Raw genomic sequence first — 26,400 nt, forward strand, 5'->3', positions numbered from 1 at the left:
TGTATTTGTTTAGTCATGGATTGATATACCACTTTACCTGACAGACCAAAGCGGTTCACAAATAAAATCAAAAGAACTACAATAATCAGACAGGAAAGTAAAACATACATACAAGAACGTTATGCTATTAAAAATAGTGTCCAATAAAACTGGTAATTGCACACATTCCTTCCCAGGTTCCAGCACCCAAAAGAGGTGCCTCACTCACTGGAATATGCCTGCTGGAACAACCATGCCTTTAAAAGTACCTTAAATTTCTTGGGATTGGTTTCACTGCATATGAATAATGGCATAGAGTTCCACAGATAAGGGGCTATAAAGAAAAAAAAAACCCACTGTGGTGGTGCTCAGTTTTCTTTTGTGCTAAACAGGGTCCTGGTAAAAACCATATGATGGTCATTGATGGAACGTAACTAGGAGTATGGAATGATCAGTGATGATAGGGTGTAAAGGTGTGCCCTGGCGAAAGGATTTGAATTCCAAGAGCAAAGTTTTGAAATGAATCCAATAAAAGACCAGTAGCTAGTACTAATTGAGTATTTGCTACCTTGTACATTGAAATTGTTGATGACTGACTGAATAAAAAATATTTAAACATAAAAAAAAGTGTTGGAGAAAGCACGGATCCCTGAGAAGACGCCACATATCAAAGGGAAAAGGGTTGAGGTAGAAGACTGAACCGCCTGAAAAGATTGTTATTGAAGAAAAGAAGCAAACCAATCCAGAACTATATGAGAGATACCTAGAGAAGAAAGACGATGTAAAATAAGATCGTGTTTGATAAGATCAAATGCTGCTGACAGATCAAGAGAGACTAATAGTGCAATTTTTTCCCTTTCCAAATTACTATGTAATTAATTTAACAAGGCAGAAAGCACTGTTTCTGTACTAAAGCTGACACAAAATCCAAATTGACAAGGGTGTAAAACATTAATGGACTCAGTGTAGATAAAAAGCTGATCCAAAACTACTGACCTCCACAGCTTTAGAAAGACAAAGCAAATTTGAGTCTGGTCGATAATTTTTGGCCTTCATAGGATCAAGATCTGACTTTTTCAGAATGGGCTTGATAAGGGCAAACTTCAGCGGGAGTGGAAATTTACTAGACGTCAAACTATTGATAAGAATAAAGACATGGAAACAAACCTATAGATGGTAATTTTAGCCAGTTTGAAGGAATAGGATCCAAAGAATAAAAAGTACTTTGAAGGTGTTTTACTATTACTATTTTGGTAAAAGATTCTAAAAAGGGAATATTAAAGGATGTCCAGGTAGTAAACTGAACTCTAACTGTCGGACAAAGTAAATGGTGGGAAATATGCCTGAAACCATTCAATTTTAGTTGAGAAATAATTGACTAAATCATTTGAAGGTATTTGAACCCTGGGTATTATTTATGAAGACACAGAAGTGAGGGTATTAAAAACTTTAGATAGTTGCTAGCAAAGTCTTTCCTTCCCAGCTGGTGTGCTGAGTAGATAGAATTTATTATTTGCTGAGTTATTTTTGTTACTTTTTGTGAAGTAGGTGGTGCTTGCTAATTATAGCAAAAAAAAAAAAGATAAAAATATGAGGTACAAATTTTACATCAGTAATTTTGTCGATCTTAAAAAGAGAGTGTGCAAAGAGCACGTGTGGGAAAATTCAGAGGAGCATGTATGATTTCCAAATGAATAGTACAAGGGAAAGAATTTTCTATATGGTGAATATTATTTATTACATTTATGCATCATCTCAATCAACCTGTGACAGTTTACAAACAAAAAAATAATATACGTATATGAAAGTTCTTTTCTGTGTGTTTTTTTTTATCATTTAGAGCTTTTCTCATGGTGAAAATACAAATGCCTGTACTCATAAAAGACAATTTGAAGAAGACTTTGATCATCCAAGAACCAATAAGAGACCTTTTAAGGTAAGGACTGGCGCACATATACCAAGTTATACACAGCAGTTGACGTAAATGGGCTGTATTGTCTCGTCACTCTTTTTTGTTTCTGTATAGGGTGTATGTTTGGGAGATAATTTTGGAATTATCAGTCAGAAGCCACTCTAGTAAATATCAGTAGAAATATATTGGCATCATGACAAGTCCTTGAAATTGACAGCCACACTTGGATGAAATTACAAAACAAAGCAACCTTGTGCACTCACGTGCGATTTATTACTGCAAGCTTAATTCAAATGGTCTGCTTAAACATGTACTAGCTGATTGGTTCCTAATCTTTGAAATCGGTAATGCATGCTAAATTTGTCTGAAGGCTTCTTCCTTTTGTCTAATTTTTAGATCTTCTTGCATTTTTGTTGAAATCTACATTTTTTTTTTCTTTTTTATGCATTAGATAGAGGTGTGCACATGTAATAATTCTGCTCTGTTGTTCTCCCAACCCCAAAAACACATAGAGCAATACCCCCCCCCCCCCCCCACCACACACACACACAAGTTCCGAAGCATCAGCCGTAGATGTGTCCATTTACCCTGTTGGAGTATGAAGTTTAAGTGGGAAGTGAGATCTGTTATGAAACGGTGAGGGGCGGATTGTAGTAGGTAGCTGGGGCAGGTGTCCAGTTGACAGTGGCTGTTTTGATCGCCTGAGTAACTGGGTTGGTGCTGAGGAGGGCGAAGATTGACCATATTCGGTCAGCAGGGTATTCGCCAGGGGGGTTTGGGTCTAGACAGTGGTGTGCTGGTAAATTTTTAACAGGCTCTCTCCCCGGTCCACCTCTGCACCCCCCCTGTCCATATCTGCGCCCCACCCCCCCCCCAAATTGCAGCGCTGGCTATAGCCAGGGAGAGAGCCTTTTGGGGGGGGGGGGGGCAATGCATTATTCTCTCCAGGGAAAAAAAATTAAATGCTCCCGGTTTCCAATCTAATTCATATTTAATGTGGGATAAAATGCCTTAAATAAGTAAATAAATAGAAACTTCCGTTGAGCACCTGATCTCATAACGTGTGAAGATATTTTGATGATTTTCTAATCAAATAAATCCTATTTTGGTTCATGCACTCTCATGTATTGCTTTTGCAATTTGATAGAAAGGTTTTAGGTGTAACACCAGAAAAAGGGTAAAGTAAGTAATCAAAAAAAATCAATTCCATGTCTAAATATCAAAACTTAAAAATAAAAAATCATGTCATACATAAACCAAGACTTGAACATGGTTAGATGATATCACGTAGAAAAATTAATGCTGGGATCAGATAAATGTCCTTAAGCATCCCCCTCCCTCCAAAAAAGTAGTAACTGGGCTGAAGGTACAATCATTCACCAGATATTTTTTAAAACCTTTTCATCAAACAGTTAAGTTCCATTACCTATTTAATTCAACACATACCTGTGTAGACTGCAACAGTCTGAGCCTGGCCAAATATCCACTGTACTTCTGCAACCATATATGAAAACAAGTCTTACTCTTGTTCTTCAGGGCGAGCCGGCTCTCCTTCCTTCCTCCCTCCCTCCCTCCCTCCCCCGAGCTACAGGGTCCTAGGCTCCGAGTCCAGTGTACATACCTGAAGAAGGCAACACCCTGGTGGTCCAGTGGATTCTTCGGGGCAGGCAGGAAAGATCGCCAGCCTTTCCTGCCCGCTGCCGGCACTGACTCTCCCGCTGAGGCTTCGCTCTTCAAAATAGCCGCCGAGACTTACAAGGGTGACCTCCAAGACTTCAGCAGAATTCTCGCAAGGCCGCCGCTGGAAGTCTCAGCGGCCATTTTTAAAGAGCAATCCAGCAGCTGGGGAGGTTCAGCTCAGCGCCGGCAGCGGGCAGGAAAGACTGGCGATCTTCCCTGCCTGCCCCGAAGAATCCACTAGACCACCAGGGTGTTGCCTTCAGGTATGTACACTGGACTTGGAGCCTGGGACCCTGTAGCTCGAGGGAGGGAGGAGAGCCGGCTCGCCCTGAAGAACAACCGGCTCGCAAGATTCTAAAAAATTTAACAACCGGCTCTTGCGAGCCGGATCCAGCACACCACTGGGTCTAGACCATTTATGAAGTTTTTTATGTCCGTGTTGTTCTGAGGTAGAGTTTTGCGTAGGTTTACGATTTTTTCATTGAAATATTTAGCAAGGTTTTCAGCAGATGGGATGTCGGTATTGGTTGAGGTGACTAGCGTGGTGTCTAGTAGTTCATTCACGAGGTTATATATTTTCTTCGTATATTTGTAGTCCGGCCCAATTTTAGTTTTATAGTACGATCTTTTGGTCTGTCTTATTGCGTATTTGTATTTTCTTTGGAGTTGTTTCCATGCGTTGTGTGTGTTCGTCTTTTATTTTTTTCCATGCGCGTTCCAGTTTCCTGGATTGTGTTTTTAGTTTTTTCAGTTCTTCATTGAACCATGGTATTGAGTTGTGTCTGCATGAGGTTCTTGTTTGTAATGGTGCTATTTCGTCTAGTATGTGTCTGCATCGTTTGTCTCATTCTGAGAGGTAAAATACGGATTCTGTTTGTGCTGTCCAGTCGTCTTTGTAAATCTGTTGCCAGAAGGTAGTTGGTTCTATTTGGCCTCTCGAGGTATGAGTTGTGTGTGGAGAGGGCCCCTTTTTTGCCATTTTAGGAATATATTTAGTTTGTAATGGTCGGTCCATGGTGTTTCTGCCCATCCAGCTTGTGTTATGGTTAAGTTCTGATCAGTGGATAGTTTGTATGAGATGAGGACTAGTGTATGACCCTTCACGTGGGTTGTTTGCATGTGTGGCCATGTAAGGTCACATGACTGAAGGGAGTCCTTGCATTCTCATGCGTTGGTTGAGCTTGGGTCTTCAAGGTGAAGGTTAATGTCTCCTAGTACTAGTGTATTGGAGATGGATACACATATATTTGAAACGAAGTCCATAAAGTCCATTTGGCTTTCGTTCCAGTTACATGGTGGTCTATAGAATAGGATGCAATTTAGGTGGTCGATCAGGGTTTTATGGTGAATTCTGATTGAGGCTATTTCGAGGTGGGTAGTTATAGATTATGCAGTGGTTTCAGTCGTGAGGTGAGATCGGTATATAAGCGCTATGCCCCCTCCTCTTTTTTTCTTTTCTGGTCCAGTGGGTGATTTTATAACCTGGGGGACATAGGTTTAAGATGATAGGGTCTTTCTGATCATGGATCCAGGTTTCAGTGATGAAAAGTAGATCGTTTCTCTGAGGTGATCCAGTCTGTTGTTGTTGTTTTGTTTACTACAGATCTGGTGTTAATGTATCCTATTTAAATTTTCTGGTCTTCTACTTTCGGCGTTATATGGACTTTTGTTAATTGTTGTTTTTTGGGTTGTGTGGTTTTATCCCCTCTCCTAAGCTAGGAGGAGATTTTTGGGAGCTCTGCCGGTCAGATGACACCTGTCAGGTGACGCCACCAGCTGGAGAGCTCCAATTTTGCAGGGGGCTTCTCCAGGCTTGGGAGGTTATCTATAACCCAGGTCTTTCAAAGCCAATCGTGCTTCTTTAACTGTGGTCATCTTTCTGGAAACCCCCAACTGTGAGCAGCAGGGCAAATGGAAAAAGCCAGCAGTATTGCAAACCCACTTGCTGTAAATATTGCATCATAGCGCAAAAGTCTCGCCTCCTCTGCAAGGTGCAACCAGCCAAATCAGGAACATCAATCTTGCAATTGTTCCAGACTACTTCTTTTAATACCTTAGCTTTCCTCAAAATCTGTTCCTTTAAGCCAAAATCATTAAAACAAGCAGTAATATCCCGGGGTCCAGTACCTTCCCGAGGTCCAAGGCTCCGATGTATTCGAACCAATTTGATACTGTTAGTCTCCACACCTGGGTCAGTTGGGGGATTCAGATTGTAAAAATAAAGATTACAACTCCTGAATCACCTGTTCACAGTTAGAAAATTGGTCAGATTCAGGAATGCCTTTAAATCTCAGACTGGAGCACCAGGAATGGTTCTCCATGTCGTCTACTGCGTCAAAATGTTCAGCCCGTTCCATAGCACTTTGCTTTTGCACTGCATCCAAATCTGCACAAACTGTATCAAGCCGCTCCTCGGCCTCCTCCACACAAACCCCAATGTCCTGGATATCCTGCTTTATCTCTACCAGCGTTGCCTGCACATCTAATCGGACCCCTGCAATATCCAGTTTAAGCTCCTGGAGCCACCGTTGCATATCCGCTTGAGACAGGGCCACCCAGAGACACAGCCAGGCCTGGGGCAAGACTGGAGTGCTGCGCGTGCCCCCGCTCCACCTGGGCTGCTGTTGCGTTGCACTCCCACTCCCCCACACCTTTCTGTCTGCTACCTTGTTCTGTCCTCTCCTGCGTTGCTCCTGTTTGTGCTGGGAGTTGGGACCCAGGTGATTGCATTAGTACGATGATATATTAAATGCCATCCAGGTCCTGGGAGGCACGCAGGAGAGGATAGACCCGGAAGCAGGCAGGAAGAAGCCTGCCGGGCCCTTCAAAGGTAAAGTTTGCCTTTTTGCGGATGATACCAAGATCTGTAACAGAGTGGACACCCCGGAGGGAGTGGAAAACATGAAAAAGGATCTGCAGAAGCTAGAAGAATGGTCTAATGTTTGGCAATTAAAATTCAATGCGAAGAAATGCAAAGTGATGTACTTAGGGAGTAGAAATCCACGGGAGACATGTGTTAGGCGGTGAGAGTCTGATATGTACAGACAGGGAGAGGGATCTTGGGGTGATAGTATCTGAAGATCTGAAGGCGACGAAACAGTGTGACAAGGCGGTGGCCATAGCCAGAAGGTTTCTAGGCCTTATAGAGAGAGGTGTGACCAGCAGAAGAAAGGAGGTGTTGATGCCACTGTACAAGTCGTTGGTGAGGCCCCTCCTGAAGTATTGTGTTCAGTTTTGGAGGCCGTATCTATGTAAAAAGAATAGAGGTGATCTTTGGTGCAGTTCGGCAAGTCAGACTGTAAAGAATTTAAACAGCAGCTTCATAGATGGTGGGATACCTTAGTTTCCTGACAGAGGGGGAAGTCTCATTCTCTGCTTTTGTAAGTGGGTCCATTGAGACTTGCTGTACAACATGAAGCACAGGCCAAGTACGCCTGGTGCTGTGCACCCTGTGACAACTGCTACTCCTGTGTTGGTACTAGCAGCCAATGCCAGTTGTGAGCAGATGGAGAGATGCATAGTCCCAGGGGACACTTCAGTAGCAGAGCCAAAAGCAACCCTAGTATGAGGAACTCATGGTCCCAGAGAGGTCAGGCGCCGGCATTTTGCAACGTCGAAGGAAGAGGAGGGAGGCAGGCTACCTCCCTCCTCCAACCCAAGGTAGAGGGGTTGGTAGGGAGAGGCAGATTGACACTAGACCACTGTGGACCGTTACCAATGCTGGGGGGTTAGAGGGGGGCTGGATCTTCAGCCCTCTGAACTATGTTGGGGGGGGGGGTGTCATGGGGACGGAGGTCCAGCGGATCTCCAGCCCCCCTGTCGCTCGGGAGGGGAGGGGTTGGTCGCCCACTGGACCACCAGGGACTTTTTTGTAAATGCTGAGGGGAGTTAGAGGGGGCTGGAGACCCACTGGATCTCCAGCCCTCCCTGAACATGGGGGGGGGGGGGGAACCGGAGGTCCGCTGGACCTCCAGCCCCCGTTTTGCCTTGCTCGGGGTAGGGGTAGTTGGGGTCTGGTGGTCCTATGAACCTCCAGCCCCTGTGTTTGACAGGTTTGGGCTTTTGACAGCCCAGACCTGTCAAACAAGTGCAGAAGGATTCTGCAAAGCGCACGCTTAGGCACAATTCTCCCGCACTTCTGCCCCATGATCAGAGATTATTATTATTATTTTCATTTGTATCCCACATTATCCCACCTATTTGCAGGCTCAATGTGGCTTACAGAGTTTTGTTAACATTGACATTGCAAGGTGACATATACATTTAATGTTGTGTAGAGGTTAAATTAGGGTAGAAGAAGGAGAGGAGTGATTTAGGTAGTTATAGTAGATGAGTTATCTTAATTGAGTGGATTGTCGTGTGGATTATTGTCGTATTGGATAATTGCGTGCTTAAATTTGCATACAATTATCTCTGATCATAGTTCTAATAACGCCCAGCACTGTTCTAGCGCTATTTTTAGATCGCTGTTTGGAACAGCGCTGGGCTTTTGTTCATCTGTCTGTTGGTGAGAACAGCTGCTGTTTTGTCTGGGACAGGTGCAGGGGTTCCTCAGATGGACAAGCCCCATTGTTAAGCCCAGTATGAGACCCCCAAAGTTAATCAAAGTTGTTAAATCGCAATAGGATTGTGAAAAATTGCAAGAAGACCTTACAAGATTGGGAGACTGGGCCTGCAAATGTCAGATGACATTTAATGTGAGCAAGTGCAAAGTGACGCATATAGAGGAACCCAAACTACAGCTACATGATGGAAGGTTCCACATCAGTAGTCGCTGCCCAGGAAGAAGATCTAGGTGTCGTTGATATGTTGAGACCCTTTGCTCAGTGTGCAGTTTGTATTAGCTTAGCAGGGTTGAAAAATGGTTTGGACTATTTCCTAAAATAAAAGCCTATAAGCCATTATTAAGATGGACTTGGGGAAATCCACTGCTTATTTCTAGAATAAGCAGCATAAAATCTGTTTTACTTTTTGAGGGATTTTGTTAATTGTGTGGCCCTGGGTGTGACCACTATATTTTTAGTCATTTACCTCCGTATCTCAAAAAAGATATAGTAGAATTGGAAAAGGTACAGCGAAGGGCGACGAAAATGATAGTGGGGATGGGACGACTTTCCTATGAAGAGAGGCTGAGAAGGCTAGGGCTTTTCAGCTTGGAGAAGAGACGGCTGAGGGGAGATATGATAGAAGTGTATAAAATAATGAGTGGAATGGATCGGGTGGATGTGAAGCGACTGTTCACGCTATCCAAAAATACTAGGACTAGAGGGCATGAGTTGAAGCTACAGTGTGGTAAATTTAAAACGAATCGGAGAAAATTTTTCTTCACCCAACGTGTAATTAGACTCTGGAATTCATTGCCGGAGAACGTGGTACGGGCGGTTAGCTTGACGGAGTTTAAAAAGGGGTTAGATAGATTCCTAAAGGACAAGTCCATAGACCGCTATTAAATGGACTGGAAAAATTCCTCATTTTTAGGTATAACTTGTCTGGAATGTTTTTACGTTTGGGGAGCGTGCCAGGTGCCCTTGACCTGGATTGGCCACTGTCGGTGACAGGATGCTGGGCTAGATGGACCTTTGGTCTTTCCCAGTATGGCACTACTTATGTACTTATGTACTAGTATAGAAATTTTGATGGGGAAGGGAGGAGGAAGTTTGCATTTAAAAATGTCAGCATTTGTCACATTGAGTGAAATGCTGAAAGCCTCCAGATCCTTATGATCTCAAATTCTCATGTCAAGGATGTCAATAGGTATGTAGTAATCCTTTTTGTTACAAAAAAAAAAAAGCACTTTTATACTACCCTCCACATATGCTTCCAGAATCATGGAACACAGTATTTCAGGTGATCAGGGACATGTTCTCACATTATTCTTACATGTGTATTATAGATGATTTTAATATCTATTTTGAAATTCCATATTTGCCTAGAGAGATGTTTTATTTTGTTTATGGAGGGCCTGGATCTTAGGCAGCATCAAATAGGTCCTACTCATTTAAATGGTCACTCTCAAGATTTAATGTTTTCTACTCATCCATTAACAAATATCTTTTCCTAAGGCTCATATTTAATAATTTTCTTGGTCTTGACCATATATTATCTATTTTTTTTTTAGCTCTGCCTTCTTCTTCAACTACTCCAGTTCCCCTGGGGATCCCCACTAACAACCCTTATCCATTGAGAATACTGACCATTTAACCCTAATCTCTGTTTTCTATCTTTTAACCAGTTTTTAATCCACAATAGGACACTACCTCCTATTCCATGACTCTCCAATTTCCTCTGGAGTCCTTCATGAGATACTTTGTCAAACGCCTTTTGAAAATCCAGATACACAATATCAACCGGTTCACCTTTATCCTCCTGTTTGTTCACCCCTTCAAAGAAGTGTAATAGATTGTTGAGGCAAGATTTCCCTTCACTAAATCCATGTTGGCTTTGTCTCATTAATCCATGCTTTTCAATATGCTCTGTAATTTTGTTCTTTATAATAGTCTCTACCATTTTGCCCGTCACCAACGTCAGACTCACCAGTCTATAATTTCCCATATCTCCTTTGGAACCTTTTTTAAAAATCAGTGTTACATTGGCCACCCTCCAATCTTCCTTTACCACGCTCTATTTTAAGGATAAATTACATATTACTAACAATAGCTCTGCAAGTTCATTTTTCAATTCTATCAGGACTCTGGGATGAATACCATCTAGTCCAGGAGATTTGCTACTCTTCAATTTGTAGAACTGCCAAGACTCCCAAGTATTGCTGACAGTATTCAGCAGCTTACCAGTCAAGATGTCTTCCTCTCCACCCTGAGCTGCACAGCACCCTCATTTGCAGCATGTGAAGACAAAGTGATCTGCAACACTGGAGTTGTCAAAGCTTCACCTATCTTTTTCCATTTGTGGGGCACAGATTGTAGAAGTCTGTCCAGCATTGGCTTTGATTCCCCCAATGCTGGAGATGCTGAATCTTCTTTCAGTCTTTTGCCATTTGCAGGACACAGACTATAGAAGTTTGTCCAGCATCTGCTTCAGTTCCCACTACTCTTACCCAAGATAACACCTTAACAGCCATGTTTCCTTCCTCTTTCTATTTAGGCATCCCCTTTGTCTTTCCCATGCATTTTTGAATTCTGTTGCTGGTTTTGACTCTTAGCACCTCTCCTGGTAGGACTTTCCAGGTGTCTATTACCCTCTCTGTGAAAACGAATTTCCTGATGTTACGCTCAAATCTTACTTCCCTGCAACCTCCATTCATGTCCTCTAGTTTTTCCCTATGTCTCTGGAAGAGATTTGTTTGAATATTAATACCTTTCAAGTACTTAAATGTCTGTATCATATCTCTCTCGCTCTCTCTCTCTCTCTCTCTCTCTCCTTTAGCATATGCATATTCAAGTCCTCCAGTCTCTTCTCATTCATCTTATGGCACAAACCTTTCACTATTTTTGTCAACGTCCTCTGAGCCACCTTGTCTTTTTTTTTTGTCCTTTAAGATAAAGCCTACAAAACTGGGAAGCAGTATTCCAAGTGGGGCCTTACCAATGACTTATGTAGGGACATCACCTCCTCCTTTCTTCTGCTGGTTATGCCTCTCTATGCAGCCTAGCATTCTTTGGGGAAACAGCCACCGCCTTGTCACATTGTTTGGCTACCTTGAGATCCTTGTACACGATCACCCCAAGGTCTCTGTCCTGATCCATGTGTGTCAGTCTTTCACCCCCTGCTCTTTTAGATTTCTATACCCCAAGTGTATCACTTTGCATTAAATTTTAACTGCCAAGCATTTAGTCATTCTTCTAATTTTTGTAGATCTCAGGCAAACCTTTTTCCTTCTAACTCTTCAGCAATGTCGCTCATAAATATATTGAATAGAATGGGCCCCAGTACCTTTCCCTGAGGCACTCCACTACTTACATTTCTATCCTCTGAGTAGACTCCATTTACCACCACCCTCTGCTATCTGTCAGTCAACCAGTTCTTAATCCAGTTCGCCACTTTGTCCTAACTTTAGCTTGCTGACTTTTGAGCCTCCTATGAGAGACTGTATCAAAGAAATCCAAGTAGACTACATCCAGTGCATGTCTACTATCCAATTCTCTGGTCACCAAATCAAAGAAATTGATCAGTTTTGATTGGCATTATTTTCCTTTGGAAAAACCATGTTGCCTCTGATCTTGTAACCCCGTTGCAGTGGCGTAGCCAAGGGTGGGCTTGAGTGGGCCCAGGCCCACCCAGTAGCAGCACACCTATGATGTGGCTGGCAGGGATTCCCAAGTCCCACCAGCTGAAAACTCCCAACAACTGTCCCTCCTGCATACCTTGTAAATAGCAGATCTTCGCCTGCAGCGAGCAGCAGCTGATACATACTACTCACACCGGCCCCACAGCCTTCCCTCTGACGTATTCCTGCCTATGCGGAAACAGGAAGTTGTGTCAGTGGGAAGGCTGTGGGGCCAACATGAGCAGTGTGTATTAGTTGCTGCTCGCTGCTGGTGAAAATCTGCTATTTAAAAGGTATGTGGGACAAAGGGGATGTTTTGAGAGACCATATAGCATGCAGGTGAGAGAAGGCGAGAGGAAATCACCTGTGGGATGGGGTGGGATTTTTTGGCCCACCCATCTTGGGGCCAGGCCCACCCAAAATTGGGTGTCTGGCTATGCCCTTGCCCCGTTGTATTCCAGGAAACTCATTGTCCTTTCAAGTTTCAAGGTTGCATTTATTTGATGAATCACTTAAGGCAAGGCCATCAAGTGATTTACAGTCTGAAAATATTAAAGTTAAGTACTTTGAATATATTAATAACAAAAGTATTTATGCCGATGAAGAAGTGAGTGCTGTTAGTATTGCCCAAAAATCATTGTGGGACAATTATGCACTACTGAGGCAAGAGTTGTATCAGTGGCGTAGGAAGGGGGGGGGGGGGGGGGCGGTCTGCCCCGGGTGCACGCTGCTGGGGGGTGTCAGCTCCGCACTGGTGCACTGCCCTTTCTGCCCCGGAACAGGTTACTTCCTGTTCCGGGACAGAGAGAGCAGTGAACCAGTGCGGAGCCGACACACCCCAGCAACGTGCAGTCGGGGCGGATCGGCCCTCCCGCCCGTCCCTCGCCGCGGGTATGCGCTCCGGGGGGGGGGGGGAGGGAGGTATGCGCTCCGGGGGGGGGGGGGGGTTGCGCAGCGGCGACCCGCCCCAGGTGTCAGCTCCCCTCGCTACGGCTCTAAGTTGTATAAATATTCTGGAGAATTGTGAAGTGTTTGAAAAATTTGGATGATTGAAGTGTCTGGGATTAATAAAGCTGATGTGATGCTGGTGCAAGGTCCCTAGGAAGAAATATTTAGAATACTGCCTGTAAAAGAATGACATATCATAAAAGCATTATCACACGGTACAATACATTGTCTTACAATTTTACAGCAACACCTCCGTTACCATTCCAACCACTGAAGTAAGGGTTACTGGCCTATAGTTTCCCACTTCTCTGTCTCCTATCTCCAAGGATTTATTAAACAAATCTTTGAGAGACCCGGCAGAACTTCTCCAAGTACTCTCAAGATTCTGAGATGACCCCATCTGGCTCCATGGCTTTGTCCACTTTCAGCTTTTCAAGTGGTTCATAAATATTATATCAACTTCATTTTCATATTAACTCATGATTTTCTTTGGTGAAGACAAAAGTATCTGTTACACATCTGGTTTTTCCTCATCACTTTCCACATAGCAGTTTATAGCATCTTAGTCTCACAATTCATTTTCTAGCCTTCCTCCGTTCACTAACATACCTGAAAAAAGTGTTGTCACCCTTTGGTTTTAGCCATTTATTCTTCTGCCAGGGCCTTTGCCAGCCATATTTCTCTCTCCACTTTTTTTTCAGTTTTATCCGGTAATCTCTTCTGTGTTCCTCCTCTTTTATATTTTGTGAACACCACCTCTTTTGCCTTTATTTTGTCAGCCACTTATTTGGTGAACTATATTGGCTTCCTGGTTCGCTTGTTCTTGTTTGCCTTCCTTATATAAAAATCTGTTGCTGATTTTATTACTCCTTTCAGTTTGTTCCACATCTCACTACTGCTGTTATGCCCTTCCATCCTATCAGCTCTTTGTTCAGGTACTCCCCCATTTTTTTTTTTTGTTACATTTGTACCCCGCGCTTTCCCACTCATGGCAGGCTCAATGCGGCTTACATGGGGCAATGGCGGGTTAAGTGACTTGCCAAGAGTCACAAGGAGAGCTGCCTGTGCCTGAAGTGGGAATCGAACTCAGTTCCCCAGGACCAAAGTCCGCCACCCTAACCATGTGGCCGCGCAGGCTTCTGCTTATGTGAGTCTGACGCAGGACTTCAGACTCACAGAAACAGAAGCCTGTGCAGCCTTCTACATGGAATGTTGCTAGTGGAATAGCAACATTCCATGTAGAATCTCCAATAGTATCTATTTTATTTTTGTTACATTTGTACCCTGTGCTTTCCCACTCATGGCAGGCTCAATGCAGCTTACATGGGGCAATGGAGGGTTAAGTGACTTGCCCAGAGTCACAAGGAGCTGCCTGTGCCTGAAGTGGGAATCGAACTCAGGACCAAAGTCCACCACCCTAACCACTAGGCCACTCCTCCACTGTGGCTACTATTTGAAATTCTACATGGAATGTTGCTATTCCACTAGCAACATTCCATGATCACCAATGTGGCCGCGCAGGCTTCTGCTTCTGTGAGTCTGACGTCCTGCACGTACGTGCAGGACGTCAGACTCACAGAAACAGAAGCCTGTGCAGCCTTCTACATGGAATGTTGCTAGTGGAATAACCTGTTCCGGGGCAGAGGGAGCTGCAGCGAATGAGAGAAGTTAGCGAACTCTCGCAGCAGGCGCGCGCCGCGGCACCCCCCAGCGGTGTGCACCCGGGGCGGACACCCCCCCCCCCCCCCGTACGCCACTGGCCCTGGTATATTTGCATTCCATTCATTGGCATCATTGATCCACGTCTCTGTAATAGAAACAATATCCAAATCTGCCTGTAACATCAGGGCTTGCAGCTCATGAACTTTGTTGCATAGACAGCGAGTATTTGTGCATATACCTTTCTAGTTACTTACTGTTTTTCTCACCGTCTGTCTGTCCTTCTGCCTAGTCTCCCCATCTACTTTCTTGCTGATGAGTTGCTAAGATGATTTGTTTGAATTCTTTCTTGACTGCTGTTACTCTTTTGTTGTTGGATTTGGTGAGGGTGACTTCCGAAGTTCGTCTGTTTTCATTTAGCACCCCCACTTTTTAGTTTAAATGTCTAGAAATGTATTGCCTGTATTTCTCCCTAAGGATCCTTTTTCCTATGTCAAAAAGATGTAGCCCATCATTACAAAACAGTCTTTCATTTTTCCATATATTACTCCATCCTCCTATGTATTTAAAATCATCTTTTTAGCACCAGGTTTTGAGCCATGTATTGAAATTCTCTGTATTTTGTAGTCTTTCCTTACCCTTTCCATAGGCAGGCAGTATTTCAGAAAAACCACAGTCCTTACCAATGAACTTAACCCTTCCCCTAGCTTCTGGAAGGTATGCTATCCTTGGACAGGTCATTTGTTCCCATGTGTATTACGATATCAGCTTTAGAATCTTTACGCTCTTCTCTAATCACACTCAGTATTTGGTTTGTATTTCTTCTAGCTGAGGAGTCTGGAAGGCATAGTATTTTGTTGGGACCCACGGAATCTGCTTCCAATGTAATGCCTCAGATAATGGTGTCCCCAAACAGCAAAACCTTTTGCTTTTGAGATGTCTGTTGAACTCTAGCTTCACTTTGGTTCTGGTTTCTTGAGTATCCTAACATTCTAATGCTACAAACGAATTTTGCAGGGAAATCTCTTGGTAGGGCAGATGCCTCTGTGTGGCAGGTTGCAATCCACCAGAGCCTACCGTAACGCATTAAGGTATAGTTTAAGAACATTAGAATAGCCATACAGGGTCAGACCAATGGTCCATCTAGTCCGGTATCCTGCTTCCAACAGTGGTCAGTCCCGGTCACAAGTACCTGGCAGAAACCCAGTTAGTAGCAACTTTCTATGCTATCAATTCCTTGGCAAGCAATGCCCATCTCAATAACAGACTAAGGACTTTTCCTCCAGGAACTTGTCCAAACCTTTCTTAAAACCAGAATCATTAGCCACTGTTACCACATCCTCCGACAATGAGTTTCAGAGCTTAAACTATTCTTTGAAAAAATTTTCCTCCTATTTGTTTTTAACGTATTTCCATGTAATTTCATTGAGTGTACCCTAGTCTTTATACTTTTTGAAAGTGTGAAAAATCGATTCACTTCTACCCATTATAAATCACTCAGGATTTTGTAGACCTCAGTTGTATCCCCCCCTCAGCCATCTCTTTTCCAAACTGAAGCCCTAACCTCTTTAGCTTTTCCTCATATGGAAGGAGTTCCATTTTCTTTATCATTTTGGTTGCTCTTCTTTGAACCTTTTCTAATTCCACTGTCTTTTTTTGAGATACAACAAACAGAATTGAACGCAATACTCAAGTTGAGGTCACACCATAGAGCAATTCAGAGGCATAATATTCTTGGCTTTTTCATCCTTTTCCTGATTCCTAGCATCCTGTTTGATTTTTTTTTTTTTTTGGCTGCCACTGCAAAATCAAAATACAGATACTTAAAATAAAAATTATACTAGCCTCTTAGTCCCCAGTGCAGTTTAAGAGACAGCGGAAAAATCAGAGAGAGATATTATCACAAACTAGTCATAACTTAAGAAAAGAAGGAGCTAGAGTAATTACTGCTTTGCCCTACTTCAAGTGACCTTCCTCGTTCTAGCTTGAATCACTATTAATCTTCACCAAACATTTAACAAACAAATCCCACCATTCTGTATTGCTTTATTACAGAGAGTAAGGAACTGCTTATGTCGATCCTGTATCTCTCTAGAGATATCCGGAAAACACCAAATCTACTGACCATAAAACATTTCAGATCTATATTGAAAATATAAAGTCGATACATGATTTCTATCCATTTCAAGATCACAAGCAGAGTTGCATGTGTGCATAGGCGGTTGGTGGCCCAACTGTTTGGGGAGGCTAAAGGGGGTGGGGCCAGGGGTAGAGCTTATATCTATAATTGTCTGACAACACACAGAAAAAAAAAAAATAATCAAATTAATACCTTTTAGTAAATTTAGATATTAGATATGTATCATATGTCAAAGAATAAAGTGGTTGCTCAAAGCATATACTAGCCACAATCGCTCAACTGCAAAACACTATGCACAAATTTGTGCAAAAACACACTCGGAACCTTACTGTACCATAAATATTACACTGGGCAGACCCTAATACACCAATATACCACCCATACAGAAAATGTAGACCGTCAACAATATGAAACAAGAGATCATAATATCACAATTCTCATGTACAGCCACAAAACACCCTTTTAGGGTGGATAGTGTTCACAATGAGCTCCTTTTATTAACGACCATATGTAGATCCTTCAAGAGGTAGTGTGTCATGATTTAGGCTCTACACCCTTTCTGATGTTTTGGTGCCACCTCAGTAAGGCCAACACACAATCTCTCCACTGCAAAACACTATACACAAATTTGTGCAAAAACACACTCATAACCTTACCAAACCATAACAGCACTAATTCCAAGGATAGGACGAGCTACAATCTTATGCATGGAAAGGCAGCACTGTAATTACAGCGGGCTCTAAAATACCAGTACACAACCTAGTGAAAAAACAAAACAAGGGCTGCAAATATTGCACCCTTGATCACACATGAAAAACACATGACACAACAGATATGAAGGCAAAATACTGAACTGGAAAGTTACTTCAAGAAGTCACACTCGGCATGCAGCAATACTAGAAAAATTGAAACTTACATGCAAAATATCACAAATGCACATTTCCAAAAGCTGACACATTCCAATTAATAAATTCTGAATAAAATACTTTTTTTTTCTACCTTTACATAAGTACATAAGTATTGCCATACTGGGAAAGACCAAAGGTCCATCGAGCCCAGCATCCTGTTTCCAACAGTGGCCAATCCAGGTCACAAATACCTGGCAAGATCCCAAAAATGTACAAAACATATTATACTGCTTATCCCAGAAATAGTGGGTTTTCCCCAAGTCCATTTAATAACGGTCTATGGACTTTTCCTTTAGGAAGCCGTCCAAACCTTTTTTAAACTCCGCTAAGCTAACCGCCTTTACCATATTCTCTGGCAACGAATTCCAGAGTTTAATTACACGTTGAGTGAAGAAATATTTTCTCAGATTCGTTTAAATTTACTACATTGTAGCTTCATCGCATGCCCCCTAGTCCTAGTATTTTTGGAAAGCGTGAACAGACGCTTTACATCTACCTGTTCAACTCCACTCATTATTTTATAGACCTCTATCATATCTCCCCTCAGCCGCCTTTTCTCCAAGCTGAAGAGCCCTAGCCGCTTTAGCCTTTCCTCATAGGGAAGTCGTCCCATCCCCGCTATCATTTTCATCGCCCTTCTCTGCACCTTTTCTAATTCCACTATATCTTTTTTGAGATGCGGCGACCAGAATTGAACACAATATTTGAGGTGCGGTCGCATACAAAGGCATTATAGCATCCTCATTTTTGTTTTTCATTCCTTTCCTATTAATACCTAACATTCTATTTGCTTTCTTAGCCGCAGCAGCACACTGAGCAGAAGGTTTCAACGTATCATCAATGACGACACCTAGATCTCTTTCTTGGTCCGTGACTCCTAACGTGGAACCTCACATTACGTAGCTATAGTCTGGGTTCCTCATTCCCACATGCATCACTTTGCACTTGCTCACATTAAACGTCATCTGCCATTTAGACACCCAGTCTCATAAGGTCCGCTTGTAATTTTTCACAATCCTCCTGTGATTTAACGACTTTGAATAACTTTGTGCCATCAGCAAATTTAATTACCTCACTAATTGCTTCCATCTCTAGGTCATTTATAAATATATTAAAAAGCAGTGGTCCCAGCACAGACCCCTGGGGAACCCCACTAACTACTTTGTTGTCTGATCATTTAGTTTTTCTATTCGCTTTTGTCCCAGTGGCTTCTGTTTTATGCAGTGTCTTCTTTCCATTTGATATTTTTTTCTCTCACCATGTTTACCATCCTCCTGTGTCCTTATGCGTTCTGTCTACCATCTGTAGCCCTGTCCCTATTCTTTCTCCAGTTTCAGCATCTGCCCTCAGAGTGTTCCGATCCATCCCTTAAATTCAGCAATTTCCCCTCCATCCATATCCAACATTTCTCCTCACTCCCCTCCCCTCTGTCCATGTGCATCTACTTCCTCTGTCTTCCCTTCCCTCCATCCATGTCCAGCATTTCTCCTCTCTTCCCTCCCCTCCATGTGCATCTTTGACTTCCTTCCCCTCCATCCATCCGTCCAGCAACTCTCCATTCTCCCCTGCCCTCTCCTCCATCCACCCATATCCAGCAAATTTCCTCTCTCCCCTGCCCCCTCCATTCATCCATCCATGTCCAACCATTCTCCACCCCCCTGCCCGTGCGCAGGGGGGGGGTGGTGGAAGAACGGAGAGGAGGGCTGTCGATCGGGGAGTTGAGGGAGGGAAGGAGCGGAGAGACCGTCCAAGAGCTGCCTGGCTGCTGCGCCAGTCAGCCCTTCGTTTGTGGGGGTAGTAGCCAGGGGAAGATCACGGTTGGGCTTCCCAAGCCTCTTAAACGGGGTGCCTATGCATGTGTGTCCACATGTTCTAATGATGATTCCAGCAAATCTGATGCATTCATGGGCAGAAGATTTCAGCGTGTTGTGTACAGTGACACCTAGATCTTTTCTTGAGAGCTGACTCAGGTAACTATGAGTTGGATTATTCTTCCCCAGTGTGCATCACTTTGCATTTGCCCACATTAAATTTCATCTGCCATTTGGATGCCCAGTCTTTCTGCTCTGATAGTTTGTATCCAGCATATTCTGTTTGGTGCTACGTGATCAGTGAGTTGACAACACATATACAAGTAGGACTCTTCGTTTTGCATTCATTACTTGGTGTATTTATTGACCCCTGATGCAGACGCTTTTTAGCGTCGAAACACGGCCTGTGTCGGGTCGTTATCTCTGATATAATAAAGACTGTTGGACTCACGTCTCCAGTGGTGAATCGTCTATTAGTCTCTACTTTTGCCTTCTATGAACTATGATAATAAATTCCAGTCAGCTAGGGTTTATTTATTTATTTATTTATTTATTTATTGCATTTGTATCCCACATTTTCCCACCTTTTTGCGGGTTCAGTGTGGCTTACAATATATTGTGAATGATGGAAGTACAATTTGTTACAATACGATTGTGGGTTACATTGTGAGGGTTTAGGGTAGACAGTCAGTTCATAATATCATTTGGGGATATAACAATAGAATGTAGCAATGGGGAATGATAGGACGATAGAACAGTAGCCAGAGAACGTTTGGGTGTAACAGTTTTATCTCTGGGTAAATTATAAAGTGTGGTGAAAGTATGAGAAGAGAAATTTAGGAGAAGTGTATTGGTGTATTTATATTGATGTGTATGGACTTTATGTGTTTTGAGTCTTGCCGTAGATTTTCTCAAAGAGATGAGTTTTCAATAGTTTGCGGAAGTTGGTTAGTTCGTAGATCGTTTTCAGGTTACGTGGTAATGTATTCCAGAATTGCGTGCTTATATAAGAGAAGGTTGAGGCGTGCATTACTTTGTATTTTATGCCTTTGCACTTAGGGAAGTGGAGATTGAGGAAAGTTCGGGATGATCTTTTAGCATTTCTGGGTGGCAGGTCTATTAACTCAGACATGTATGCAGGGGCTTCACCGTGAATGATTTTGTGCACTAAGGTGCATACTTTAAAGGTGATACGTTCCTTGAGTAGGAGCCAGTGTAATTTCTCACGCAAAGGTTTTGCACTTTCGTATTTTGGTTTTCCGAAAATGAGTCTGGCTGCTGTGTTCTGGGCTGTTTCAAGTTTCCTCAGTATTTGTTCTTTGCAGCCTGCGTATAGCGAGTTGCAGTAGTCTAGATGACTGAGTACAAGTGATTGCACTAGGCTGCGGAAGACAGATCTCGGAAAGAATGGTTTAATTCTTTTCAGTTTCCACATGGAGTTATGCAATTAGATCTCTTTTTCAGGTGTTAAATGGTGTATTGGGAGTGTTATTTAGGAAATGAAAGCTGGAGTTGGGTGGGTGAGGGGCAGGGTGGGAGGGAATACAAGTCGGAGAACTTTGGATCACTTTGGTTGACTAGATCAATTTGACCTTTTTTGCCAGTAAACCACCTTTATGTATGTTGGTTCTTGCATTAGTCCTGAGTAGATTGCATTATGCTAACTCACTATTCAGTGGGCTTCCTAAGTAAGCATTAATTGCTTCCAGGCTGTTCAAAATGTCATCATCAAATCGCTTTAGTATCTCAGTATGATCATATAATGCTACTAAAAGGAGCTTAAGGGTTGCCTTGTTCTTATCAAATAAAATCTAAAGTGTTAGTTCACAAGGCTTTTAATTCTGGGCATTCACATTTGGCAAATCTTGATTCCCTATACTCTGTGAGAGTTTTACTTTTCACAAATGCAGAATTGACTAGTGATCCTTTCTTTTTTTAGAGAAGATTTGTTTCTATGAAGGAAGCAATTATTATTATTTTTAATTTGGCACCCTCCTTATGGAACACACTACTACAATATGAGGTTAGAAACAAATATTGCCCATTTTAAGAAGGACTCAAGGCTTTTTTTTTTAATTCCTCCCCCCGCCCCCCCCACCTCCACCACCACCATAGATTTTCTAGACTTCTAAATAGCTGAAGGAATTGTGCAGTTATGCTTTAAAAAGGCTGAGTCATCAGAGGCATAGTTGTATGGGGGGATTTTATTTTAGTTATTTATTAATAGGGCTGTATATCTATTAAAATTTTTAAAATGCACAATTAATCACATAAACCAGTCAACAGACTATTTTATTTTCTAGTACAGTCATAGTATCCTGTCTGGTGAGAGATTAACACTCTCCTTTGCCACACAGAATTTCCTCTCTCTCTGCACCACCCCCCCCCCCCCCCCCCCCCCCCCCCCCCCCACCACCCCCCCCCCACCCCCCCCACCCCCCCCCCCCCCCCCCCCCCCCCACCACCCCCCCCCCCCCCCCCCCCCCCCCCCCCCAACTTACTATCCAGCATACCCCCCTGTCTCTCTCCCCTATCCGATTAGGTTCAGATGTATAGTTAACTTGAGTAGAATACACTGGGATCTGAGCCATGGGGTCAGCCCTTGATAAACTTGCAACATGATTATTGTGGGCCACTAGTTTTTTTCCATTAAGTTCTGTCCAGAGCCCCAATTGAACAAATAAGGGTAATGACTATTTCCCGTACCAAATAAAACTGAATTTTAAAAGTCCTTTATTCTTGAATTGAGCAGAGGATCAGTTTTGCATGTTTTTAAAGCTTAACCTTTTTCTCTTAATTTTACGGATAGTTTTACAGAGAATCGGTTCCGTATAAATCGGGTTTAGTACAGAAAGGCTTGTACATTCAGGCAAAGTACCAGCGGTTACGATCTAATGCCGATGGAAAGGGATTTACCACTAATAAATCCAGAGACACTCTTCCCAGAAAGAGAGAGGTAAGGCATTAAGAAGTGTGTTTACTGTGAACTCTTCTATGAATTGATTAGAGTCATCCAGATTTTCCTTTTGTCTGTCCACTTCAGCTATGTTATTCCTGTGATCCCTATTAGTATTTGAAGAATTTGAGTCTGACTTGCTTTTCCTCTTCAGCCTCTCTTTCACCCATTACAACACTCTTGTCTTCCTTCAAAAACCAGCACTGATGCATTTCATCAGCTGACCAGTAGGTGATGCTGTTGCACAATAGTTGGTTCTTTCTCCCTGGGGACTGTGAATGTCACCATCACAGCATTCTGTCAGCCCTAGGATCTGTCACATGGCAGTTTGTTTTGTTTTGTTTTTTTATTTCTTGGTTCTTCAACTTCCTATGAAAGTGATTTGCTTTTAAAGGCTTTGGAAATTCCTTATAAACTAAGGGCCCTATTTACTAAGATGCACTAGCATTTTTAGCGTATGCTAAATGCTAGACACCTCCATATATTCATATGGGTGCCTTTTAGCATTTAGCACACGCTAAAAACACTAGTGCGCCCTATTGCTTCGTAAACAGGGCCCTAAGAGGACAATTTATAATGGCTAGAGGAGTTGCAGAGTTGATAAATATTTACCTGTGAACTTTTCATAGGAAATATGGAGTGGGTATACACTTATTTTCACCTTGAAAATTAGTACAAATTATCTATACAGTTACACCTGCCAGTATATACAGGTAGACTTTCCAGGAAAATCATGGATATTTGTGTGCATTATTAAAGAGTGCATGTTTTTCCAAATACTTCTACCTACTAGGGGTAAAAGTGTATGCATAGTGTACACATACATATGTTCTAATCCACGTATAGAATGGGCAGTTTTCATAAAACCCATTTCCATAGTTAGTGCACAGTTTACCTGTGAAAATGGCTTAAAAAAAATTTCCTCTCAATATTATTTTATTTAATTCATTTCTAGCCTGCCTAAAACTAGGTGAGTTTCAAAAATACATACACAATTTAAAAATCACAAAATAATAAAACAATACTAGTAATGCCTGATCCAAATTCCACTTCTGGCAAATAGAAGCTGTCATACCAATTTCATAATAAAAATACAAGTGAAAACAAATTCGCCTTCAGCTTATACTTTTTAAACTGTGCAAAATCAGTAAACAGTCCTTTACCCAGGCAGCTCATTCCGTAACAAAGGGCCTGCAGTGGAAACGGCTGTTTCCTTAATTATGGCACTGCAGATAAGGTTGAATGCTGCAGAACAACTATATTGGTATAATAGCAGACACAGAAGCTTCTAACCATACTTGCATGGCACACCCAGTTAAATACACAGCAAATCAAGAGTACACCATTCCCCCTAAATTTGATTAGTGTAACCAACACAGCAAAATGACGACAGCCACTGTATCGAACGCAGATAAAATATCCAAAATAAAACAGTACTGCATATTAATATCTGTACCCCAACGGAGCACATCTATTGTAGATAACCAAAGTCTGTGCTATGTACTTGCTAAATTCATACTGATTAAGATCCGGCAGCCTCAGATGTGTGCGCTGACCACTTTTCATTTTCTTCAGACAAGTGCACAAGAAACCTTGCTTACCCCTGAACTTTTGCATCTGCAGACATCCCCCAATTACCACTCAGTTTCTGCACACTCAGGTTTGTCATTAGCTTTCTGCATAGCACAGTTTGCAGCTCATAGTAGACGCTGTGTGCTCAGCCATCCAGACGCATCTGTACTATGAGCCTTTCTAAATTGGCCCCCCTTGGTAGCCCAAGGAACAGGAGCAGCACATGCTTCAACCACTGCTGAGGCAGATAGGAGCTGGACATGGTGGGAGAGTGTTAGTTCTTTTCATTCCTGACTCCTAATCCCTAGCTTTAATGTTTTGAGGAAAATATAACAGAAAAAATAAGGCTTTAAGAGGAATATATAGCTGGCAAAAGCAGAAGCTTTAGTCATGCTATTTTTAGTAAGCACCTTCCTTTTTTTTTTAGAAAGCAGTAATAAACTTTAGTGATGACTAAGAAGGTAGCATCAGAATATACCATGAACTAGTGGACCAGCATGATAATTGAGACATCAACAGCTTCTTTGTTTCCGAGATAAGGTGCCCCACACCCTGAGACCATAAGTACATAAGTAATGCCACACTGGTAAAAGACCAAGGGTCCATCGAGCCCAGCATCCTGTTCACGACAGCGGCCAATCCAGGCCAAGGGCACCTGGCAAGCTTCCCAAACGTACAAACATTCTATACATGTTATTCCTGGAATTGTGGATTTTTCCCAAGTCCATTTAGTAGTGGTTTATGGACTTGTCCTTTAGGAAACCGTCTAACCCCTTTTTAAACTCTGCCAAGCTAACCGCCTTCACCATGTTCTCTGGCAACGAATTCCAGAGGAAAGGGACTGGTCTTTGAAAGAAGAGAGAGGGTAGAAATGAGGGAGGTGATGGGGGGAGAGGGCAGCCAGATAGCATTAAGACATAAAGGGACTGGAGGTAGAAAGGGGTTGAGGTAGGAATGAGAGGTGGGAAATGAGGACTGGGGAAGTAGGTGTAATGAAATGCTGGTTAAGTGTAAGATTAAAGATGAAAAAAGGGAGATTGAAGACAGGAGGTGGGACAAGTGGGAATGAAATCTAGATACATATAGTTAGATATCTCAGATGAGAGGAGGAGGAAATTAAAGGATCAGTGTCAGAGATGTAGGGGATGAAAGCAACTAAAAGGAAATGAGATTCTAGAAAAGTGTGTAGGAGAAAACCAGCAACAGGAAGTGGTAAAGAGAAACCAGGTCCACCCCAACTGGAAAAAAATAAAATGATCAAAAAACAAAGATACCGTCTAGTGTGGGATCATTCTTGTGATGTGAGCCTTTACATCTGTGCAGTTCATGTTTGTTTTACAATTTGCTATACTACTTGACAAAAATAATAGATCACAGCGGTTTACAAAACATCCTAAACCATTAAATCAATAGAAAATAACTCCATTACAAACAGGACAGCATCCATTCATTCCAAGAAAGACAACGCAACACAAACATTCTCATCTATTAACCCATACTTCACAATTGCCCAGTAGATGGGGGTGCCAAGGGCTCAGGATGCCACTACTCTTTCAACTAGTCCTGACCACTACATATGTCTAGAGTTTTTGTGGAAAGCTCTTAGATCCTCTGCACTGGCATGAGATGGTTACATGATGTGTTCTCCTCTGTGTGTCTTGTTAAACTTTATTCATCAGAATACCTGCTACTGGTTTGCTTTTTGTTGAGAATGGAGAGGGGTGTTTGATACTGATGATGAAATCTTAGGATGCCATGATTGTTTAAGCTGAATTGCGTGAACATGGGATATAGAATTCACATTTTCATAATAATCAGAACTGCAGATAGTGTGGGGAGGGGGCAAGATTCTCCGAGCTCATCCTCCAAAGGGGGTGGAACCTGGCTGACTCTGTGGCATTGGGGGGGGGGGGGGGCTGGGCCTTTCCACTTTGGGATTGTGCCCCCCAACTGCAGTACCCTGAATGGCTGGCAAGGATGCTTAAGCCGTGCTACCAAGGAACTGTACAGCTCAAACTTCTCCTGATGTGAGGAAGTTGGCAAATTGCTTTCTATCAGGCAACTCCGTGCAAGGAATGCTGGTGTCGGCTGCTAGAAGGCACGCTGCCAACTTCCTCACACCAGGGGAGGTTCTGGCCATGGAGAGAGAGGAAAAGAATGGGTGGACCCCCATTCCCCCCCCCCCCCCCCCCCCCCCCCACACACACAAAATGGGCTGCTGGCTATGCCCTTGCTTTGCACTGTGACTGATGGTGGGGCAGCGAAGGTGGGCCCCCTAAAACTGTTTGCCCCGGGGGCCGGCTTTGTCTCTCAGCAGCCTTGATTTTGATGTTTAAACCATTCTGGTGTGTTGTCGTAGAAAGACGGTCAATCAAATTGAATAAACATTAACGTAGGCGGAATTGATGACCGCTTGAGGACTTAGCTCTGTACAAGTTACCGCTACCATAAATGATTATAGTGACAATCCGGTACCATCGTGCTTTTCGTCTGTGGGGTTTGTTTTACTGAGCACTCTGGGTGCTAGTGGCGATATCGCAAAAGCCCTGGTCAGTGGATTTAACGGCATTTGCTTATGGCGGCACTCCAGCGTCGAGCCGCATGGCGGGTC

At 42.8% G+C, this 26,400-nt stretch overlaps 1 protein-coding gene across 1 annotated transcript in view; it reads left to right on the top strand.

Annotated features, from left to right (window-relative positions):
- BCLAF3 (BCLAF1 and THRAP3 family member 3) overlaps positions 1-26,400 on the top strand; it is a 127,522-nt gene that overhangs the window by 96,321 nt on the left and 4,801 nt on the right. Inside the window, exons 12-13 of the mRNA XM_030202266.1 lie at positions 1,820-1,916; positions 22,067-22,217. Coding sequence (XP_030058126.1) covers positions 1,820-1,916; positions 22,067-22,107 — 138 coding nt within the window. The 3' untranslated portion in view covers positions 22,108-22,217. The remainder of the gene's footprint in view (positions 1-1,819; positions 1,917-22,066; positions 22,218-26,400) is intronic.

The sequence above is a fragment of the Microcaecilia unicolor genome, chromosome 4 (assembly GCF_901765095.1).
Source record: "Microcaecilia unicolor chromosome 4, aMicUni1.1, whole genome shotgun sequence".
Lineage (NCBI taxonomy): Eukaryota > Metazoa > Chordata > Amphibia > Gymnophiona > Siphonopidae > Microcaecilia > Microcaecilia unicolor.